The sequence below is a fragment of the Pyricularia grisea genome (assembly GCF_004355905.1).
Source record: "Pyricularia grisea strain NI907 chromosome Unknown Pyricularia_grisea_NI907_Scaffold_1, whole genome shotgun sequence".
Classification (NCBI taxonomy): Eukaryota; Fungi; Ascomycota; class Sordariomycetes; order Magnaporthales; family Pyriculariaceae; genus Pyricularia; species Pyricularia grisea.
The window spans coordinates 366957-385145 of record NW_022156716.1 but is presented as its reverse complement, the minus strand read 5'-3'; the positions used below and the strand labels follow the sequence as shown (position 1 = coordinate 385145).

Here is an 18189-nt window from a genome sequence, read left to right as displayed (position 1 = left end):
AGTATCTTGTTTTTTCAGAACTTCGCCTTTCACAGCCGTTAGTTATTCCATCCATCTCTGTCAGCGCAAGAAAAAAACAAAAAAGATTGGCTCTTGGAAATTACAAAGTAGCTTCTTCGGGTACGCACCACCAACTCCTCGCTTGGGTAGAAGCTCGTTACAACCCCAGTCAACGACCCTTTCGACAAAGCTGTCACCGGAATTGCTGATCATAAATCGGACATTAAAAGAGAAGAAGTATTAACAGGAACAAAATAAAGGGTCACCAGCCCAAAATTAACTGTGTTCGCCCGTTCGAACCGAAGCCCGTTAGAGTTTCCAGAAACTCTTCACTTTCCCCTCCAACCAGCCCACCTACCTTACCTAGACCTAGAACAGAACTGGACCTAGACCAAACAGCCCCGTTTAACACTCGGACCCCAGTCATCTTGTCCCCCGACAAGCACAAGACGTTTACGGGGTTTGCGCCGAACATAGACCAGATATCGTTTTTTTTTTATTTACACTCTACCAAACCGAGCCAACCACATAAACGAATCTCACCGAAATAGAGCTGCAGAGAATAAGCTACTTTTTTTTTCTCTCTCTCTTTCTTTCGCTTCTTTTTGTTCTTCTCGAGATTTTGCTTCCCGCCCCGACGCTTACCGACGTGTTTCGACCCTTTTAAACGTCCTGGTGCCGCTGCGCGCGCACGGTGCCCAAAGCTCTCTCTCACCTCCACAACCTAACGAAGCTCCTACTTACTCTTCCGCCTCGCGAGGCCTCCTCCCTTTTAACTTCCTTCGCCCAATTCTTGCAGCCTGAACAAAAAAAAAAAGAGCAACACGCTCGATCAGGAAGGAGAATAGGAGAAGAGAGACTAGCAAATCCAATTCCATCCCTCGAGAACCAAAAGAGCCCCGACAATAAACACAACAAATACACAACAAGGCTTCCCGCGTAACCCATCAACACTGCCAAGATGGGAGGGCAGCTCTCCAAGATGATGGGCAAGATCTTCGGATCCAAGGAGATGCGGCTGCTGATGCTGGGATTGGACGCGGCCGGCAAGACGACGATTCTCTACAAGCTCAAGCTGGGTCAAGACGTGACCACCATCCCGACGGTCGGCTTCAACGTCGAGACGGTGACGTACAAGAACGTCAAGTTCAACGTCTGGGACGTCGGTGGCCAGGACAAGATTCGTCCGCTGTGGAGGCATTACTTTAGCGGTTAGTTTCCCAGTTCTTGAGGGTGGCGAGGCGCGCACGATGGCGGGTTGAAAGAGGACTGTGATTCGAGTCTGTTTTGACCACATTTGTTTTGTTGCTGACCCAAAATGCGCCGCGCCCAAAACATACAGGTACCCAAGGTCTCATCTTCGTCATTGACTCGTCGGACCGTAAGCGCATGGACGAGGCCCGACAGGAGCTCCACCGCATCATCAACGATCGAGAGATGAAGGACAGCCTGCTGTTGGTGTTTGCGAACAAGCAGGATCTTGAAAACGGTAAGCTTTCCCCCCGTTTACTCAATGACCATGATACTCAATCGAAGAAAACACCTACTAACGCCGACTCCTTTTCCCCATTCAACAGCAATGAAGCCGCAAGAAGTCACCGAGGCGCTCCAGTTATCCAAGCTTAAGGACAAGATCTGGTACGTGGTGCCCAGCTGCGCAACCACGGGCGAGGGTTTACTTGAGGGCCTGGCCTGGCTTTCCAACAATGTAAAGGCGCCGCCTGCGCCGGCCAAGAAGTGAAAAAAAAAATATCCCCCAAGTCTTGAGGGCTTTTTTATTCTACGTTGTTGAGGTGTCTTCTTTTTGGGATTATGACCACCTTCTTTTCTTCCCATCCCAGGAAAAAGAAAGAAAAGACCGGAGTCGCGCACGGGATATTTGTTTGTATCTTTTGTTTAAACGCTCGGGTTCCTGTTTTCTGTTTTGTTTTCCCGTCTTAACGAAATGTCTTTTAATACCCCCATATCTTTCTTTTATTCCCCCATCTACCTCCCTATTTTTTCCTCCTTTTTTGTTATCAAGCAAAATACCACTACATATCTCTTATCTTGGCCATGAGAATGAAGAGAACTACTAAAAAAAAACATTTAAAAACATGCCGAGCCAATCTTCTATTCAGCGCTTTCTAGGTTGGTGTCTTTTTGTCTTGGCTTTGAAGGGGCTTTCTTGGGTGACAGGCGTATATCGATGTCTTTTTTTCTTTTGCAAACACTCTTCGGGGAGACTCGGTTCGCGGCTTCATTGACCTCATCTTCCATATCGAATGTTGGTTCAAAAACTGCACCTTTTGTGTACGTAACGCCTACTTTACTCTAAACCTCTGGCGTCTCGGAGCGGTGGCCGGATTGGTTGCTTTAGGAAAATGGCTAAAAAAAAAAAAAAAAAAAAAAAAAAAAAGAGACGACGTAGCCTCGGAGGCTGGCCTACTGCACGGTTTCTGGTTTGCGCTTCTGGTCTATACTCGGAGTTGGTACAAACAGTAGGGACAGGTTTGATACAGTAATCTCGCCTCCAACTCCAAGGGGAGTTTATGTTGACGTATCCCAACATGATTGAAAAGAAATTTAAAAAAAATTTATACATATACATTTGACCGCGCCCTGCATATAAAACTCCGTACGCCTATAATAGGTATCTCACTACGTAACAATAGATAAGCCCGAAACCCGAAAGCCAAACAAGATAAAAAGCAGCGGCTGGAACTTTAAAGGCAGCTGACCAAGCCTAATCTACAAAAGCAGCAAAAAGCCCATATGGAACCAAAGCGACAACCCCCGAGTAATGGTTATACTTTTTCACTCCTTGACTCGCTTCCCGGGCCTCCCCATCGAGTCGTCCGGCATCCCACTCCTCTTGGTGCCGGGAACGCTGCCAGTGCGTATGTCGTTGTCCTCCTGGCTGACGCGACGGTGCGGGTACTCGGCCTTGCAGCCCTCGAAGCAGTTGGCGCTGACCCTGTCCCCGGTACTGAAGAAGTTATGCTGCAGGGCCGCTGCCGCAGTCAGCCGCTTCTCCGGATCGTACTCGAGCAGACCTGCCAGAAGCTTGTAGCCCTCGACTCCCAACGAGGCAAGACTGCCCGGCGGCGCGTGCGGCATCGGCCCCGCTGTCTGGCCCTGCGACACGGTGTGGTAGTACCATTTGTCCAAGTGGGATTGGCTTGCCGCGGCGGCGGCGGACGACGAGTTTGCCGATGATGAAGACGTGGGCCCGCCCGCCCTGCCTCCGTACTGGGGCCCTTGGTTGTAGTGTTGGTGGTGATGATGACTATGAGGCGGCTGTTGGGGGTAACCCGAGGCGCTAAGTGGCGGTTGTAGTAGCGGCAGCTTGTCGTAGTCGGGCATACTGGTCAATAGTGGCCACCGCTCCTTGGTCGGCATGCCCATTATGTCGACGATCTTTTGCATCTGGTGGCGCTGGAACGGCATATCTCGGCTGCCTCCCTTCTTTGTGTTGTCCATTTTGGCTTCCTCTCCTTTGAAGATTGGCCTGAGGCTCAAAAGCTCTGCAAAGATGCAGCCAACGGCCCACATGTCCACGGCGGGCGTGTAGTGGTGTGAACCCATGAGCAGCTCTGGCGCGCGATACCATATCGTCACGACTACCTTATCGCCCTGCATGAGGGTACGCACGGGTTTCCAGAAGATGCGGGCCAGGCCCAAGTCACCAACCTTGACCTCTCCCGAAGACGTAACCATAATGTTGGCGGGTTTGAGATCACGGTGCAGGACCCAGTTGGTGTGTAGGTACTGACATCCGTTGAGAAGCTGGAACATGATGCTCTTGATGGTTTGCGGTGGGATTGGGTGCTTGGGCTGCTGTGTGTGGTGGTGGATGATCTGTAGCAAGTCGTGCTCGGCGTATTCGAACACCATGAAGATTGCCTTGTCTTCTAGGATCGTCTCGACAAGTCGGATGACGTTGGGGTGTCGGAGCTCCGAGCATAGAGCCATCTCGCGGATCGCCGACTGCGAGATACCCGTGTACGTGATCTGCTCGCCTTCCTTGTCCGGCTTGAATTTCTTGATGGCAAACTCTCCCGGCTGACCCTGGCGGCCACGGGCCTTGTAGACACGACCATAGGTTCCACTGCTAATAAAGCCAATGACTTGATACTTGTCCATGACCCTAACCTTGCTCTGGTAAGCTGGTGGGCCGAGGCCCCGATCTAAGGGATCTGTTATGAAGATGTGTTAGTATGCTAGATCAGATTCCCGAGACGTGTATGAACATTGACAAAAGCCATGTCGTTAAACAGGACAGCACGGGGAACTGCCCCAGGTTGCCTTGCAAGGTTGGGGTATGGATAGATCCTCGTACATTCACGTCTTTGAAATGGGCGCATCACGGCAACTGCTACAGCCAGAGGCCTAGATCTAGAGTGTATTCACAACCCTCACGGCGACGACAAGGAGCAAGCCCTCAAGTTGCTGGCCTAAGTCGATAACAAAGGTGAAGTAGACTCCAGTAGAGCCTCTAGACCCAATAACAGACTGCTTTGAAGTCCAAGGCAAGCTCTTGCTCAATGGTCGAGGTGTTTACGTAAGATGGAGTTCCCCGGTGGTAGCAAACGATGTGATGTGGAGGCCAGATCAGGAACTTCCCAACCGAGCGAGCCGGGGTTTATTGTAGACAAGTAGCATCACCGCACGGATACAAGAGGGGGTGCTCTCGGTCGGGATGGAGAGGGGTTTTGGATTAAAAGGCGACTGGGGCTGGACAAGGTGCGTATTATATCCAATTTGCTTTGCAGGGCTGCTGCCGACTGAATTGGTCCAGAACCCCAAGACAGCAAGCACAAAGGATTTAAGCTATGATCAACAACGATCAAGACCCATATTGGGTGCCATTAAATGGCGAGCTCGTGCCGTGTGGCTGTCGTGACCGCCTCTCGGGGGTCCACAGGTGGGGTATTTGGGGGCGGGCGTAACTGAGGCATTAGCCACTTAAGGCAAAACGGGGCTTGCCGTAACTTGTCGGAGATGGAGAGAGATAGAACAGCCCAGGACTAATTTGAAAATGGACTGTTCAGAAGGGGCAAGGGTAGGTAGGTAGGTACCTTAGGTAGGTAGGTAGATACTTGAACAAAAGCGATGATCATGCGGCTAGGGAAGGTATAGAAGCACTCTTATGTAAGGTACTTTTATGAGGAAAGAGCACCGCAGGTATGGAGTGAGATTCGGGGAGTTCGGAACAAAAAAAAAAGCAATGAACAGTGAATTTGACGTATTTGATAGGACGGATTCTCCAGCAAACGAATCGGGGAGGGGGACGAAGAAGTTTAGACATTGTCATGAAAAGCATCCAGGTTGTTTTTTTTTTTTTTTTTTTTTTGCCGGCGACTCATCAACATAATTTAGGTAAAGTCATTCAACAAACAAGCAAACGACGTTGTGCTCACCATTGAATGCGGTCTGGATGCTGCGCTTTAACGAGTAATACCCGCGCGCCGGAGCTGCCGAGGCCGATGCCGAGCCCGGGCCGCCCGATGCTCCTGTCGGCGGGTTGCTATGGCTCATTTGGTTGTGACCATACGCAGTATGCAGGCGTTGGAGAAGTAATAGGATACACTTTGAAGGTCAAATCAATGTGATCCAGTTCAGCATTGAACGGTGCGCGTGTCTCCGTGCCGTGTCTCCGCCCCCTCTGTCTGTCCCTGTCACTCCTTACTGCTTGATTTTTGGGAATGCGCGGCTGACCCTGCGATGGAAGCGAAGAATCTTAAATACCGTCGGATCAAGGATGAGAGAGAACTATGATTTATTAGGGTAGAAGTGTCGTGTCGCGTTGGCCCGGTTGCAGATCATTTGGAGATGTACAGTATGGATGGATGGTTTGTCGTTTGTCCAGTCATAACCTTGCCCTGCTCAGTGAGTGCAAATGCTTGGAAGGGGTAAGTTGCGGAGGCTTGGGAGGGAGGGACCAACTGGGAAAGTTCATCCTTAACACTCGCACTGTTCATGGTCCAGTGTCTGTGGTGTTTGTCACAGTTCCAAGTTTGCGTTTCATGCACGGAGCCTTTACTCTTTCTCAAGCCCGCAGTCGATATTCAAGACGCTAAGCCCGTTTTAGACAGCTACAATCCAAACCCCACCATTAATCGATTGACTCCACTAAAAAAATTCTGGACGTCGAAGCCGCGATTGTCGGCAAACGCCTTTGCGACACCAGAACAGAATTTGTTGCGGTGGGAATCCCCCGGTCCACGCGACTCTTCAAGCCAAAAGAAGAGAAAGGGAAAAATCAATGAGAGCAAGGGAAACTTGAAATACACAATCCCGGCTTGCTCGAGCAAGCATCCTCCCACAATGCCTGCCACAATCGAAACCGACTTGCCTTCATCCAAGGCGGAGAAAAAGTCCAAGAAGAACAAGGAGAAGAAACGGCCGCGGGAAGACGATGAAGCCACCGAGGCACGCAACCACAAACGATCCAAAAGCGAGGCCCCTATTGCCGATGGAGCGGAAGATGGCCAACAGGTCAATGGAGAGGAGAAGAAGAAACACAAAAAGTCGCGCAAGTCAAAGCATACAGAGACGGAAGATGTCGACGCCGAGCCAGAACAGGTAGAAGAGGCTCATTCCAAGAAGGAAAAGAAGCAAAAGAAGAAGAAGGATAAGACCGCAAACGGCGAGGACGCAGCAGATGATGTTGTCCCAGAGTCGCCAGTTAAATCCACCAAGAAGTCTAAAAAGAACAAGAGTGATGTGGAAGCTGCAGCATCAGAGACCATTGTTGACGATGCAGCCACCGAGGAGGCCGCACCCGAAAAGAAGAAGAAGCGATCAAGGAGAAAGTCGGATCGTGCTGCAGAGGAGGAAGTTAAGGAAGACTCTAGTGCTGCTAAAATCAAAAAGTCAAACTCGTCCGAGGCTCTGCCGCCAGACTCTCCGGCCTCGCAGGGCTTTGCCCTCGACTTGATGGACGTCGACAGCCCCTCGATAGCACGTTCTTCCAAGCCCGATATACTCCAGCCCGCCCATGCGCCCTCGAACCCAGAATTCCCCTTTGCCACACAAATCGTGTCGCTCTACGTCCCCCTGTTCCCCATTGGCTTTGACCAGCCCCTTACAAAGGTGGCAGAGCAGCACCTCCAGCCACTTCTGAATCACTACTCGCCTCTGCTGAAGGGTGTCCTGCTCGACTACAGACACGTCACGCTCGGCGAACTCCCCACCCGTGCCGACCCGCGCAACCCGCCCACCGACCGAACCCCGACGTTACTGTCCTGCAAGGACGAGTACGCCGTCGGCTTTGGCTGGCTCACGGCCGAGGTGTACCTCTTTGTGCCCCGCCGCGGTGCCTGGATGGAGGGTGTGGTCAACCTGCAGAGCGAAGGTCACCTGGGCGTCGTGTGCTGGAACCGGTTCAACGCCAGCATAGAGGCCAACAGGGTGCCCAAGGGCTGGAGGTTCATCGATGTTGTGCAAAAGGCCGAGGACGCCAAGAAGGCAAAGTTTCGGAACGCGGGGAAGAAGACCAACCTCGAGGGAGCTGGTGGCGAGGGCGAAGAGGAAGTAGAGGCCGTGGAGGAGGCAGGTGAAGACGACCAGGAGGACCTCGAGGCAAGCCTACAGCAGATGCATGCGACAGGATATTGGGTCGACGCGGCTGGAAAGCGCATCGCGGGCAAGCTGCGGTTCCGGATCAAGAACTTTGACGTAGGCACGGCGGGCGATCATGGCTACATTAGCATCGAGGGCACCATGTTGGACGACGAGGCCGAGCGGGAGCTGCGGGTCAAGGAGAAGGAAAGGGAAAAGGCCAGGATGGCCAAGGCCAATACGAGCGGCATGCTGAGGAGATTGACGAGGAGCGTGCCCGAGTTTAGCATGACGAGCTTCGGCAAGGAAGACGAGGAGGAGGACAGCTCAAAGAAGGTGGAGCTGTATGCTGGTAGTCGACCCATGACGCCGAGCTGACGAGGGTGAGGAATGCGTGGTTTTGTGATGTTCTGGGCTGGTTTGGGGTAAAATGTGTTTACATTTTGACAGGTTTTTGCAAGATATTTCTAGGGTTTCATTGATGTGGACGTTGTTTTTTCCTGCTACTTCTGGATTTTGATACGAGATGACGGTTCGGCTAATACTTGAACTGTTGGGTTCTTGTTTGGCAGCTCCCCCTTGTTTATCTTTGCAATGTTATCTACCTGAGCCCGGATTGAGATCTGTTCCAGTCTAGGACTGTAGGACATGAGCAGAGGTACTAATCATTAGTTGGCCAGTCGACTTCATAACTCCAGGGGGAGAAATGTCACGTTAGGTTGTCAGTATATCTGTCTACCTTGGCCACGGCGACGCCTGAGTCCGAAAAAAAAGAAGAAAAAAAAGAAAAAGAAAAAAGACTTGAAAATAGATTCAATAACGACTACATCAATGACACGCCACACCATACGCTCTTACAATATCGGCACAACCTCAATGCTCAATCCGAGAAAACTCCTCGATCAACTCCTCCACATCGGTTCCAGCATTGCGTAAAAGGGTCCAATTCCTCCTCATCTCATCAACGGCATCGGTCATGAGCTCAATCTCGGTCAGGCACGCCTTCCTGGAAGTCTCAAAGTCCATAGCGGCCTCCTCGAGCTCCTCAAACGCCGCCGTCCTCGACTGCTGCAGCAGCTTGCGGAACGCCGCGTCCTCCTCGGGCGTCACCTTGACGCGCTTGGCCGCCTCGAGCACCGCATCCCTGCGCCGGCGCTTCCGGCCCTGCGAGGACCCGGAGTCGTCGCCGCCACGACCAGCAGCTGCCGGCGGCCACGGGTACACGGGCGTGTCGGGCTGCTCGCCCCGCTCCCGTCGGTCGCGCTCGAGGTCGAGCATTGCAGAGATGGCTTTGAAGCGGCGCTCGAACGGGGCGCTGCCGAGGACTCGAATCACGTCTTCGACCGGCCACTGCCTGCCCTCGTCGTGGCCCTGGGGGTCTATGCCTGCGAGGGGGAGCAGGCTGCCGTACAGCTCCGAGACCTTTTCTTGTCGCAGCGGGCCGAGCGCCCCAGAGACCCATAGTCGGGTGTGGTGCGCGGCTGCGTCCTCGGGGTCGGGGGTGACGGGCTCGTCTGTGGTGTGCGGCGGGGTGTTGTCGTCGGTGGTGATGATGGATAGGGCTTTGGCTTTTCTTCCCTTGGTTGCCTTTTCGGTGGTTTCGGTCTTGGTGTCTTTGGCCTCCTTGGTCTTTTGCTTCCTCTCGTCCTTGCGTTTCTTCTTCTCCTCGTCGGCAAAGTCGGCGTACCCCTTGCGTACGTACTCCTTGAAGGCGGAGATGGGCCCGGACGAGTGGTCTTGGAAGAGCTGGACGAGCTCGGCCTTGCGGGCGTTGCTCGGGAAGTCGATGTTGAGGGTACTGAGGGTGTTGCGCAGGACGGGCACCCTGAGCTTGGTCGCGTCAAAGTCGTCGGCCAGGAAGGGGTAGGTGGCGCACTGCTCGTCCCAGTACTCGGACGCGGTGAGGGCTTTGGGAGGGGTTGGCATGGTGTTGGATCTGGTGGTGGGCATTCTCTGCTGCTTGGTTCAGGAGAATGACTTGGATCTTGGGATGGGACTGGTAAGACTTGTCGTGGTGATATAAGAGGAGACAACAATGCATACAGTCACACAGAATTGGACTCAGGGGTCTGTTCGTTCAACGAGTTGCTGTGCTATCCGGAACCGTTGAACGAATAAAGACCGCAACACTATGGACATGGCGAGTCAATTGAGCACCAATACCGAATGAATATGCTCGACTGAAAGCATCACCAGACAGTCCTTTGTCCTGGTCACATGAAAACAACAAGATTAGGACCTCAGCCTTGGCAACGAGCTTCTTTGTCCTCGTCAATTAGCACGGGTCTGAAAAAGGTAAAACTTTGACCGCAAACACTTTCTTTGTCAGTGGCTTTGATAGCCAAAATTACAAGGCTCTTCTGGGACTTGCAACACCACTAAGCTGGATTCGAATACTTTGTTTACAAGCTTGGCAACGCAAATACTCTTGCTTAGGTAGGTAGATATCTTGGTAAATGAGATGATAAACTAACAACATCAATCCGATATCACTGCATAGAAAGCCACAACCGTAAATCATCCGTCATGCTCTCCCTCCACTCGGCACACTTCGCCCTCGCATCATCCAGCCCAGCCAAGCCCTTATTCAACTCGCCCAGCAGACGTTGCACCTTCCACCTCACACTCTCAAACTCCCCCATGCTCATCTCAAGCTTCTTCTCGGCCGAGCGCATATCATCACGAAACTGGACCAAATCGTCCAACTCGTCGCGGTTCAGCCGAGCCAGCTTCTGCCTCCTCAGCTCCAGCCGGGCTTTTGCTCCCTCATCCGCGTCGCCATCCTCCTCTCGTCCTTCTCCTTCATCGTCGTCGCGTTTTCCTCTCAACCGCCGCTTGATGCCCCGGGGCCGCCGCAGCGGCTGTGGCGGCAAGGGAGGAAAGCAGGCTTTGAGGTTGGCTTCGAACTGCGGGACGAGGAGCGGTGCCTCGTCCTCGAACGCGCGGACCAGGGCGGACTTGCGCGCGCGGGGCGTCGTGGGGATGCCCAGCGCGGTCAGGGAGCGGCGGAGTACGGGTACGGTGGCGCGCCAGGGGTCGAAGGTTTGGGACAGAAACGGGTGTTGTGTCATTTGGGCGGACCACCAGTCTTCAAAGGTGGGTGACGGTGGTGGGGGCACGTGCGTGAGGGTCAGTGAGGAGGGGTAGGTGAATTGATAGAGTTGTGTTGGAGACATTGTGTGCATGTGGATGGTCCTTTGGTTGGCTAGAATTTGGTGTTTGAGGTGATATACACAAGTGCATAAAAAAGATGTCGAGAAAAATGAATTGTCGTTATTTGAAACTTTGATCTGGAATGGCCCGCCCGGCACGGATATGGAAACTGAAAAGGGCGCATTTAAAGGGTGGACTGACCGGTTACCACTATACCCTGGCATTGTCTCGAGGTACGAATGCAACAGCGGGAGTAGAGAACAAAGGACGAGGCTTTACTGCTTGTGGCAGAATTAAATTGGTGCGAACAAAGATGCGTAAGATGCGTGATAAAGGAAGGCAGGCACTGGCAAGTCCAACTATGGCTATACTCCTAGCTAAGGTAAGGTACTCAGGGTAGGGACATAGGTAATTACCTACCTTAGGTCTTGGGGTACGGTGAAGTTAACTGCAACTGCCAGCGTCCGGAATGCGGTTTATGTGCCTGGGTCAGGACGTCTTGATCTCAGCAAGCAGCAAGCATCGGGGCTTGACTGTAAAATCATTGTTTAATTCTTCATACCGAGGTAAAATATTTACATATACAATTTGCGATATTAGTCTTGTTAATACAAACAAAGGCGTGCCCACCCCTTGGCCAACGTTGTTGACTCGGTTGGACAAGGGAATGTCGACTGGTTCTAGATGAACAATAAGGTCCGTTTTTACTACTTGACAGATCCGGTAATTGCCTTCAATACAAAACTTGAGCTTCCAGTCGCAATGTACTTCCCGAAGCCCCCTTTTTAGATAAACACTTTCCCGCTAATGTGCACCAAAATTCACCGTCGAGAAATTATCAGCCACTCCAGGCAACACTTTCTCGTGACGCACCATTGGAAAAGAAAAAAGAAATAAAACGTGGGCAACAGTTCTGTAGTAAAAGACACACGAGCCACACTCATTGCTGCAGTAGCTTTTTGTTTAAGGTTTGTCGCTTGTCAAATTGGTACACCTAAGGTAGCTGAGGTAGGTAGTAGTGATTCTGCCAACAAGCCAAACCTAACATGTGCTCTAACACACCGAACGACGTGACATGACTGCAGACCTTGACGCACACTTCGAGGTGTGCACTTAAACTTTGGAAGTGACATGGGCTAAAAGCCTATTTATTTATTTACTCACCTAGCCACTTAGAAGTCATTTTGTTCCATCAATCTACCTATGTCGCTCTACTTTATCAAATACGGCCAGTGTTTTCTTTTTTTCATCAATCCAAAACACTCACTCAACTTCATCCAGAAAATCACCATCCACTACTATAAACACAAACTGAATATTATCAAGATCAATCGTGTCACCATGTCCACAAGACCAGACACAGAGCCAACGCCAACTCTCAGAGAAAGCCGGGCCCTCAAACGCAAGCACAAAATAACAAAGATAAACCACTGCCGGAAGCTCACACTAGAGCAACTCCCTCCAGAGATCCTCTTCATCATCTTTGAATACGTCTTCTTCTCGCACACGCAAGATGCCCCGCTCGATCCAACCGAAGAACAAGACAGCCGCTTCCAAGTCTTCTCCGCCCGGTGCGTCTGGCTGCCGGGACTGATAGGCACGCGCACCTGGGAGGAGCAGACGACGCAGACGGCGCTCCTGACGACGAACCGATTCCTGTCGGCCTGCGCGCGACGCGTCTTGTCGTCCTCCAGGCTCAGGGGCCAAGTCGACGTGGATGTCATGTGGGTCGGGACTTCTGGCATCTGGCCGACGGTGCTCAGCCCCACGGCGTGCTACCGCCCCTTCCACCGCGGCAAGGAGGCAGCCACCGTCGAGGTCCTGACCGTCTCGGTGCGACTGTTTGACGACCCCGCCGGGCTGAACTGGTCGCTCACGGGCTGGGGCCGGTTCCTGCCAATCCCCAAGGGCGAGGCGGTGATTGCCAAGGCGATCGAGTCGCTGGCGGGTGGGTTCCTCCGCGGTCGGGGGTTGAGTGACTTGTGTCGATCTGGGAGGACTAGTCGCACCAATAATACCGGAAGCAGCAGCAGCAGCAGCAGCAGCAGCAGCGGTGGCACAAGCAGCGAAAAGAAAAAGATGCACGTCCGCAAGGTGGTCGTTGATGTGCAGCCACCGGCGGCGGGGCAGGCGGATAGGGTCGTCTTTTGCCCGCCGTTTTCACTGACCGGGTACTACCACAGCTGGGGGGATTTTGGGGACAGCAAGGAGTCTTGGCCCAAGGGGTGGGCCAGACCAGATGATCTGGGGGTGGCTGAGATGCGGAGAAGGTTGTGGATGTTGCCGTGGGAAGGGACAAAGGTCAGAGCGAGGATTGCTGCTGCGGACAAGGTGGCGAATTTCCTGTGCATGGAGTTTTTGAAGCTGATGAGGAGGGATGAAGGTTTGGGGGAGCTTGGAGATGGGCTTGAGAAGGTTGAGTTCAAGGTCGGTGGGGTGTTGAGGAGGGCTGTAAACGTTTCAAGGAAATAAAGGTACAATTGTTGTACAGGTTGATTGGCTGTTTAGGGGATGATGTAAATAGCACCAAAGGGGGGAGGTTAAGCTGGTTGGGATACATTGAAAGGCAGAGTGGTAGTAATAAATACTTCAAGAGGTATATTTAAGCGGAACTGTAAGCTGTCTTTAGTAAACAACAAAAGGAACATGATAAAAAGTCTATGGGTATGGTGCGTGTGGAATGGCAGCGTTGCCATAGCCCAATAAAGAATGGTGTTTCTCCTCCCAGAGCTACCAACAGTTTATTAAATAAACACAATCTTTTCCTTCCCCTCCCTCCCTTTCATCTCACACCTTCTTTTCACAGCGCCCTCCCCGGCGTCCTGCTACTCTGGGCCTGAGACACCTTGACGATCAATGCCTCGATCATGATCAGCTCGCGTTGGAATTCAACCTCGCCGTCCAGCGTCTCCTTGATGACGTCTGCTGCGGTTCTCAGCTCGCCACCGGCGCCCATGCCGGCGTCGTCCATGCCTCCGCCGATGCCAAAGGCCGGGATCTGGATGTGCGGGTCCGCCCATCCCGTAGACAGCAGCGCCTTGATGGCGGCGACCCAGCGGCCCCTGTTCCTGGCCAGGGTCGTGGTCGACTCGGGCGTCATGTTGAGCACCGACGCCGCTCCGCGCTGGTGGAAGAACTGCCGTCCCGCCTTGAGCGCCTGCGTCCACACCAGACGCCTCTGCGCCTCGAGGTCTGCAGACTCGATGACCCCCGTGTCGGTGGGAGCAGTGGACGCCGTGCCGTCATCACCACCCGCGTCACCCTCTCCTCCTTCTCCACCTTCGGCTCCACCCTCGACACCGTCCACGCTGGGAGGAGGACCACCCGCCGCCTCCAACAGCATGGGAACGAACCGCCCGTCGGGCATGTCGTGGTGGAAGTCGCGGTACGTGCCCGTGACGGCACCAGAGGCGCTGACGCTCGGCCCTCCGTCGACGGTCCGCGAGTCGCCCTCGGGGCTGACGGCAAACTCGAGCAGATCCATGGCGACCGAGGCGCGGGTCTTGTCGTCGGCGATGAGGCCGAGCTTGTACGACACGTAACCCAGCAGGTTGGCCTGGAGGGCGAGGGACAAGAAGCCGGCGCGGCGCGGGCTGGGACCAAGCTCCATGGGCTCGTAGTCGGACCAGTGGGAGGCCATGAGCGGGCGGTACCTGTCCCTGTACCAGCCGACGTCGTCGCGGGCGGGGACGTGCTCCTTGACGGCCGTCTGCCACGCCTCCTGGAAGGTTCGGTCCAGCTCGTCCAGCAGGCCGATGTAGGTCTCGCGGGAGCAGTCCGGGTCGCCGGTGGATACGAGGCGCTCGTCGACGCGGGCGGCGTACCGAAGGACGTGCGACACGAGAAGCCAGGCCTCCGGGGTGAACTGCAGCCGAGGCCGGTTGGTGACGACGAGGCGGAGGGTGGAGAAGCACTTGAGGTAGCGGATGGTGCCCGACATGAGCGAAACGTCGAGGTCGACCGACGACGGCACGGGCGCCTTGATCTTCTTCCAGACGCTGGACCGCAGCACAAACTCCTTGGCCGTCAGGTGCATGAAGACGACGCGGTTCCCCTTGTCGGTGGTCTCGAGCAGGTCGGCGCAGGATGTCGTCAGGCGAGACTGCATGCGGGAGGTGATGGCGGCCATGTCGGCGCGGGTGTAGGGATGGGCTCGGTCGTGGTCGACGATGAGCCTGCCCAGGGATGGGTCTTTGGATTGCAGCTCCGGGCCGGCGATGAAGCCCTCGTCGGCAAAGGCAAGGGTGATGAGGTTGGGGGGATCGACGGCGCGGAGGATGAGGTGGAAGATGCGGGCCGCCTCGCGCTGCTCCTCCTTGTCCAAGGCCTGGATGATGCGCATGTACAAGCCGTTGGGACCGCCGAGCTGCGAGGGGAGGGAGTCGAGGGTGGCCATGAGCTTGCGTAGACTACCCTCCATCAACATGTCAATGGCCAGCCTGGCCCAGAGGATGTCACCCCTGGACTTGCGTGCCACTTCGTCACAAAGAGGGCGTTGACCCTGCGACAGTCCAGGGGCGACCTTGTCCAGCCTGTCGGCGCAGTACTGCGAAATGAGCTTCTCGGTTTGGGTGTGGACGCGGAGGCGTGGTACTCCGGCAAAGGCCTCCTCGAAAGGTGGCAACTCACGACTGGCCACGCAGAGCTTGACGTGGTCTTGGTTACTCAGGTCCATAATAAGACGGGCGATTTCGCTGTGCGAATCAGCGATCCAGGCGGCGTTACCCAAAACATCACCGCGCTCGTCGACGCTGGTGGCTTGCTCGCTGGCGCTGCCGTACTCGCTGACTGCCAAGGTGGATGTGTCGTTTGTCAACTCGTCGACCGAGTAGCGGCTGCTCCTCTTGTGGAGCTTTTTGCCGTTTTGGTTCTGGCCGGGCTTGTGGTTGGGGTCATCCTGCTGGTCCTGGGCGCCCTCGGCCAGACGGTACTCGTCCAGTCCGTCGATGAACATGCACAACCTCAGAGTCTTGGACATGCGCGCAAACAGTTGGAAAAACGCCTGCGACAGGTTCATGGTGGTGTTGAAGGGAACCTTGGGCGGCCAGGGGCCCTGCATGAAGGACGGGAAGCAGATGGGGATGAACTCTGGCTTCTGCGTCAGGATCTGGTACAGCATACCCCTGAGGATACCCTCTCGAGACTTTTGCACGTAGCTGCCCGCCTCGAAGAGGAACACGGCCGCCATGAGGAGCTCGGGCTTGTCACGCCGGCGGAGCTTGGTCTCGTCATCGATCCCGCTCGAGGCCCAACGTTGGAGCTTTTCACGCGTCGACGGGTCGTGGAAGGCGTGTCTCATCAGCGTCGTCTTACCAGATCCTGGATTGCCGCTGATCCAGAAGATGGACTGGCCGGGGTCCTCGAGCCAGTTGTTGAAGGCGTTGGGGACGTTGTCACCTGCTCCGCTTCCCTGCGTGTCCTTGGCCGAAAGAATCCAGGCTGATGTTTGCTTGAGTTCCTCGTTGGCCTTGTTCTCGTTCTCACGCATGTCGTAGTGGAGAGCGTCGAGAATTTCTTGAGTTGTAGTTGAACAAGTTAGTGATGAAAAGTCTTTCTAGACCTAGTGACAAATGAAGATAATCGAGTTAAACAGATGGGCTGCTGCTCTCACCTTTGCTTCTAATCATGCCAGCCTCGGTATCCTGGAACCTCGTCCGTCTGGTGAGCTTGCTAATGTGTCCCACCAGCTGGAAATATCCAGGGTCCTGCCTGTCGGTGTACCTGGCCAGGCCGTTGTGGTCCCTGAAAATATCATCGGTGGTGACGTTGAGGCCATCGTAAGACGAGCAGTTCTTGGGCAGCATGTCGACTCCCCTCACGGCCGTTTGCAGCTGCTCGCGTACGCAAACAACAGGCAAATCACGCGAGATGAGGGCAAACTCTCCCCTGTGCGTCTCGAGCGCGTCGTTGCTGTCGGCCATGATGCGGAAGAAGGCGTCGTCCATCTGCCCGCCGGGACCGCCGGCGCAGTCGAGCCTGGCGGCGATGGCGGCGCACTGGGCCAGCGTCTGTCGGCCGTGGCCCTTTTGCGGAGTCCCCAGGAAGATGACGCCGACGGTGCGCGGGTAGATGCTACCCAGCTCGCTGCGCTTACCAAAGACCTGCGACACGGCCGTCGTCGACAGGGCGTCCTTGACGATGAGACCTCCGATGCCGTGCGCGATGAAGATGAGGTCGCGCTCGGCCTCGCCGTCAACCCGCGCCAGGTCCATCGAGAGCTGGTCGCTGACCATGTCGCACAGCTGCCCGTAACCTCCGGCCTCGCCCACGGCCGCGACGTTCTCGGGAACCCGCCACCCCCAGCTGATGACCCTCGTGTTGGCGGGGAGCTCTCGGGGAAGCAGGTCCCGGGGCCAGCAGACGCCGTCCTGGGTCCAGCTGCGGGTGCGACCTCCACCGAATCCGTGCACGAGGATGATGTCGATGCCCTTGTCCTTGTTCTCGCCGGACCCGCTGCTGGCGATACTGTTACCCGTGGTGTTGGTGTTTGCGGTGCTGAGCCCACGGCCGCCATCGCGGCTCCCGTCGTGCATGATCAGCACTCCCGGTCCGTCGGGCTCCAGGTCCATGGCCAGCGACCTACGGGTCGTGGTCCCGCTGCGGGACAGCGCCGCCGTGCTGGCGTTGGGGGTGCCGTTGATGCCGCCATTGTGGTGCTGGTGCGGGTGGATCATGCCGTCGCGGAGCTGCTGCACCCGCTGCGACTTCTCCGGCACCGTCTGCGCGGACGGCTTGCTGCTTTTGCCGCCCATTCTTGAAAGAGCTTGCCGTATCCGGCGCATGGTCGGAGCCGCCGCGCCCCTTCTTTAAGCCTGTTGTTGGCTTGCCAGGATGGCTTTTTTTCCTTGTTTTTTTTTTTTTTTTTTAGGAGGTTTGTTGTTATGGGATTTTTCTTTTCTTGGATGGATTTGTCGTTTCAACTAAACCACCCAAAAAAAAAGGAAACCCCTAAATCGAAAAGTCTTCCAGTCTCCCAAGCGTTATCGTAACCACTATCCTTCAAAAATCACGCCGTCCTTTCTGTCTCTTTCTCTCTTCTGGCTCCGCTTCTTTGGTCGCGTCCAGCAAGACAAGACGCGAGTCGCCCAATAGACAATAAAGTCTATATCCTCAAGGTTGTGCTCGAGTATCCGTGTTGCTTAATTCTCTTGCTTTGCTGTGCTTGTGTTTTCTTTTGTGCCTTGAATGTGGTAATGCAGGCGGAACAAATGAATGGAGTTACCTTGACGTATGCGCGTGGGTTTGTATGAATTGACCATCCATTCTTCTTTTGTTTAATTTTGTTTCTTCTTTTTCTTTCTCTGTCCCTTCGTCTTTCTTTCTTTGGTTCCGCTCCCTTCAAATGACACAAACACACCACACCCGATGCAGGAACAAAGGGAAAGGTTATAGTTTGAGGTGTGATGGGAAACGGGGCCGAAGAAGAAAAAAAAGTTGTACCAAGTAGTCGAAAGAGAAGCGATGTGACAGAAAGTTTTTTTTTTTTTTTTT

General features: G+C 54.4%; 7 protein-coding genes across 7 annotated transcripts; 3 read left to right on the top strand and 4 right to left on the bottom strand.

The window, feature by feature from the left end:
• Positions 1-185: 185 nt before the first annotated feature.
• Positions 186-2361, top strand: PgNI_00088 (uncharacterized protein). The gene is made up of 3 exons (XM_031120172.1): positions 186-1211; positions 1343-1489; positions 1578-2361. The coding sequence occupies exons 1-3, from the start codon at positions 962-964 to the stop codon at positions 1739-1741; spliced, it is 561 nt and encodes a 186-aa protein (XP_030988306.1). The 5' UTR covers positions 186-961; the 3' UTR covers positions 1742-2361.
• Positions 2362-2600: 239 nt separating this feature from the next.
• On the bottom strand, positions 2601-5115 carry PgNI_00087 (uncharacterized protein). Its single transcript, XM_031120171.1, has 2 exons — positions 4322-5115; positions 2601-4178 (listed from the first exon to the last, which is right to left on the bottom strand). The coding sequence occupies exons 1-2, from the start codon at positions 4344-4346 to the stop codon at positions 2797-2799; spliced, it is 1407 nt and encodes a 468-aa protein (XP_030988297.1). The 5' UTR covers positions 4347-5115; the 3' UTR covers positions 2601-2796.
• A 1194-nt stretch (positions 5116-6309) lies between these two features.
• Positions 6310-7923, top strand: PgNI_00086 (uncharacterized protein; the record flags this gene model as incomplete). Its single annotated transcript, XM_031120170.1, has 1 exon — positions 6310-7923. The coding sequence occupies one exon, from the start codon at positions 6310-6312 to the stop codon at positions 7921-7923; it is 1614 nt and encodes a 537-aa protein (XP_030988298.1).
• A 495-nt stretch (positions 7924-8418) lies between these two features.
• PgNI_00085 (uncharacterized protein) lies at positions 8419-9471 on the bottom strand (the record flags this gene model as incomplete). Its single annotated transcript, XM_031120169.1, has 1 exon — positions 8419-9471. The coding sequence occupies one exon, from the start codon at positions 9469-9471 to the stop codon at positions 8419-8421; it is 1053 nt and encodes a 350-aa protein (XP_030988299.1).
• Positions 9472-10034: 563 nt separating this feature from the next.
• On the bottom strand, positions 10035-10721 carry PgNI_00084 (uncharacterized protein; the record flags this gene model as incomplete). Its single annotated transcript, XM_031120168.1, has 1 exon — positions 10035-10721. One exon carries the CDS (start codon positions 10719-10721, stop codon positions 10035-10037), a length of 687 nt encoding a protein of 228 aa, XP_030988300.1.
• A 1180-nt stretch (positions 10722-11901) lies between these two features.
• PgNI_00083 (uncharacterized protein) lies at positions 11902-13170 on the top strand (the record flags this gene model as incomplete). The annotated part of the gene is made up of 2 exons (XM_031120167.1): positions 11902-12615; positions 12811-13170. 2 exons carry the CDS (start codon positions 11902-11904, stop codon positions 13168-13170), a joined length of 1074 nt encoding a protein of 357 aa, XP_030988301.1.
• A 328-nt stretch (positions 13171-13498) lies between these two features.
• On the bottom strand, positions 13499-17480 carry PgNI_00082 (uncharacterized protein; the record flags this gene model as incomplete). Its single annotated transcript, XM_031120166.1, has 2 exons — positions 13499-16212; positions 16310-17480. The coding sequence occupies 2 exons, from the start codon at positions 17478-17480 to the stop codon at positions 13499-13501; spliced, it is 3885 nt and encodes a 1294-aa protein (XP_030988302.1).
• Positions 17481-18189: the final 709 nt, after the last annotated feature.